Raw genomic sequence first — 3,045 nt, 5'->3', positions numbered from 1 at the left:
CAGACAGAGAGAGACATAGAGACAGAAAGCGAGAAATCACCCCCCGGGGGGATGGTCACATCGCGATCCCTTCTCCTCCATTCTCCTCTCGGGATCCTGGGCACGCACGCACACACGCCCGGCGTGAGTTTTAAGCCACTGGGTCCCAGATGCGAACCGTGGTCGACTATGTGGGAGTCCAGCGACATAGCCATTACGCTAACTGCTGGTTCCCTTCAGCACATTCTTATCCCACTGCTAATGGCCCTTAGGTGAATCTCTGTATTTCTGTAGTAGGTGTGAATTTGTCCCAATCCATTGCAGTTGTATGGATTTAATAGATTAAGAAAGGTTACATTTCAGCCTATACAGCTAAAACACAAATAGCAATGGCTTCAACACATGAGTGTCCAGATTTTTATTATAAAAATGTCAAAGGATGCACGATGCACAGAAGTCATAATAACTATACATCTAACTCCCACACCATCGCTGAGCAACATTTAGCCTCACTTTCTACTTATTTTTTCCAACAAAACCATTCCATAGTTGGTGCTGAGGGCTTCATATAGATTCACAGGAAGCATGTAATCACTAATTGTCTAGGTCAGTGGGTGAGGCAATACAAAATGGCAACATTAATTAGATGTCTGAGAGTCTACAACCCAACTAATCCCAATCTGGATGTAAATCCTAAAGCAAGTCTCAGATGATACCCTAAGACAGGGGTTCCCAAACCCCTGGTGGTGCAGTTGGAGGTGGGCAGCTGGTGAGCCAGCAAGGCTTCCTCTTTGTTTGCAGCCACTCCCTTAACACTCTAAATCTCTGGCCCTCAGCATGATTTTCAAGCCACTGAGTCCAGGACTCAAACTGCTGGTGGCCATGTGAGGAGTCCAGTGACATAACTGCTATATCTTCTGTTAGCTTCAAAAATAAGGTTTTTAAGAGGGACAGAGGACACCAGCAGATGGCATAATGGTTACATTGCTGTACTCCCACATGGCCGACCGTGGTTCAAGCCCTGAACTCAGGAGGCTTGAAACTCACACCTGGCATGTGTGTGTGTGTGCCCAAAATCCTGAGAGGAGAATGAAAGAGAAGGGATTGCAGTGTGGTCATTCTCCCAGGAGGGTGTTTCTCACTTTCTGTCTCTCTGTCTCTCTGGCAAGCATACACACTCTATAGCAAAAATCTCTCTCTTAAAACAAACAAGTGGAAAAGTGGAGGCAAAACAACATAGGCTGCCTGGGTTCTGAATAATGCACCAGGAGATGCAGCAATAGAACAAGTTGCAGCATCAAATCTTGGCGGGCTGGGTATGCACATCCGGCAAGGGGAAAACAAGCATCCTGCAACAGTGGATCACAGTTTCTTTGACATGAATAGCAAAAAAACAGAAAAAACTTCTCGTACTTTATGTTTTGCAAAGATACATTCAAATTCAAGGTTACATATCAAATACATTAAAGTGGGTGCCTTGGAGGGGAAAGCAAGTGGAAATGAGGATGAGGATAGGAAGAATAGATGAAAGAAGTGAAGCGAAAGTAGTACCTTGCATGGGTAGCCAATGATCACGTGGCATGAGCTGAGCTCTATGTGAAGAACCTTCTATATTTTACCCATGCCCCCCCCCCAAAAAAAGAGGGGAAATAAAATGGTTTGTGTTTATATTCCATGCTCTTTCTCTGGTGGTCTTTTTGGGGGGATTTTTTTTTTTTGCCATGGGGCACATGCACTTGCTAGCTAGAGAGAGAGAACGGGAGAAATAACCCTCCCACACACGCTCACCAGGGAGGATGACCACAAGGCAATCCGTTCTTCTCCTATCTCCTCTTAGGATTTGGGGCATGCATGCACACGTGCCTGGCATGTTTTTCAAGCAAAGGAACCCATCTGCCACCTTGCTTGAACCAGAGTCAGCCATGTGGTATCCAGGGCCTTAACTATCTTACCACCTGCTAGCCCCTCTGGTCACCTTTCTGAGGGTGGTGTTCATCCAGTATGGTACCTCCATACTGGTTGTTAGTGGTGGACACCACTTTTGAGTGCTCAAAGCCCAGGCCTTCCTGGATGTTAGACATTCTGAATATGTCTCTAGCATCTTCTCGTTTTAAGGACCTGATATCCTCTTCTGTTCCCTAAAACATCTGTCTTTCATCTTCAGTCAGTTTTTCTGTTTGTTCAATTTGGTTTTCGCTTTTATGCTATGAATTTTCTCACATGTCGAACAGGGTATTGGGCTCTGGTGGTTGAATCTCAACTATGGATGGATGTTTTGGCCTCCTGTTTCAGACTGCAGAGTTGTCTGCTCTTGTCATTTTAATGGCATCTGATTTTTTTCTTTAACTTCCAGAACTTCTCTAGTTCCTAGTCTGCCGATTACAGCCTTTCTTCATTTCAATTTTCTGATTTATTTTTAAGTCATTTTAATCTTATTTTAAGATATCTAGGGAGGGAGGAGAGGAAGGCAAGGGGATCCATCTGCCATCTTGCTCAATTGTTGCTGATTTTAATTGCAGGCTTGAATTTAAGGACAAGAGTAAATACACAAGACTCTCTGGCAGTGTAGAGTCGAGGAACAGGGAAAATGCTGAGCAAGCTAGTGTCCAGCTGAGGTAGGGGCTGAGAGAACAGGGAGTGTGGGAGTGACTGAACAGGTGAGGAGCTGGGAGGATTCTGAGCTGGCCGCTGGCCCAGATGCAGATGCACCTCCCATAGTGGTCAACTTCAGGGACGTCAGGGCTGGGAAGTGCTTTGAGTGCTCAGTACCAGTGTGAGGGGTCTGCACAGGGGAGTTCAGGGGCTGGGGGTTGTCTCCAATAGGCGTGGGAGATGGTCTTTCCTCAGGGCTGTGGCGTTCAAGGATTAGGGGTGTTCCCAGTAGCATGAGAAGGAGGATGGTATTCATCCTGGATCCACAGATGTGACTAAACATACCCAAGGGTCCTGGGCCCGGCCTGGGCTTACAAGAAGGATGGGGCCATCAGGTTGGCCCAGGAGAAAGAGACTACTGAGGCCAGAAAAAAAAGGCAGATCTGTTGGGAAGGGTAGGTCCCCAGAGTCAGA

General features: G+C 46.4%; 1 protein-coding gene across 1 annotated transcript in view; it reads right to left on the bottom strand.

Annotated features, from left to right (window-relative positions):
- Positions 1–2,060, bottom strand: part of TREML2 (triggering receptor expressed on myeloid cells like 2) — a 21,510-nt gene extending 19,450 nt beyond the window's left edge. Inside the window, exon 1 of the mRNA XM_014587821.2 lies at positions 1,988–2,060. Within this exon, the coding sequence (XP_014443307.1) occupies positions 1,988–2,060 (73 nt within the window). The remainder of the gene's footprint in view (positions 1–1,987) is intronic.
- Positions 2,061–3,045: the final 985 nt, after the last annotated feature.

This window comes from Tupaia chinensis, unplaced genomic scaffold (genome assembly GCF_000334495.1).
Source record: "Tupaia chinensis unplaced genomic scaffold, TupChi_1.0 Scaffold000238_1, whole genome shotgun sequence".
NCBI lineage: Eukaryota > Metazoa > Chordata > Mammalia > Scandentia > Tupaiidae > Tupaia > Tupaia belangeri.
This window is presented reverse-complemented; position numbering and strand designations above follow the sequence as displayed.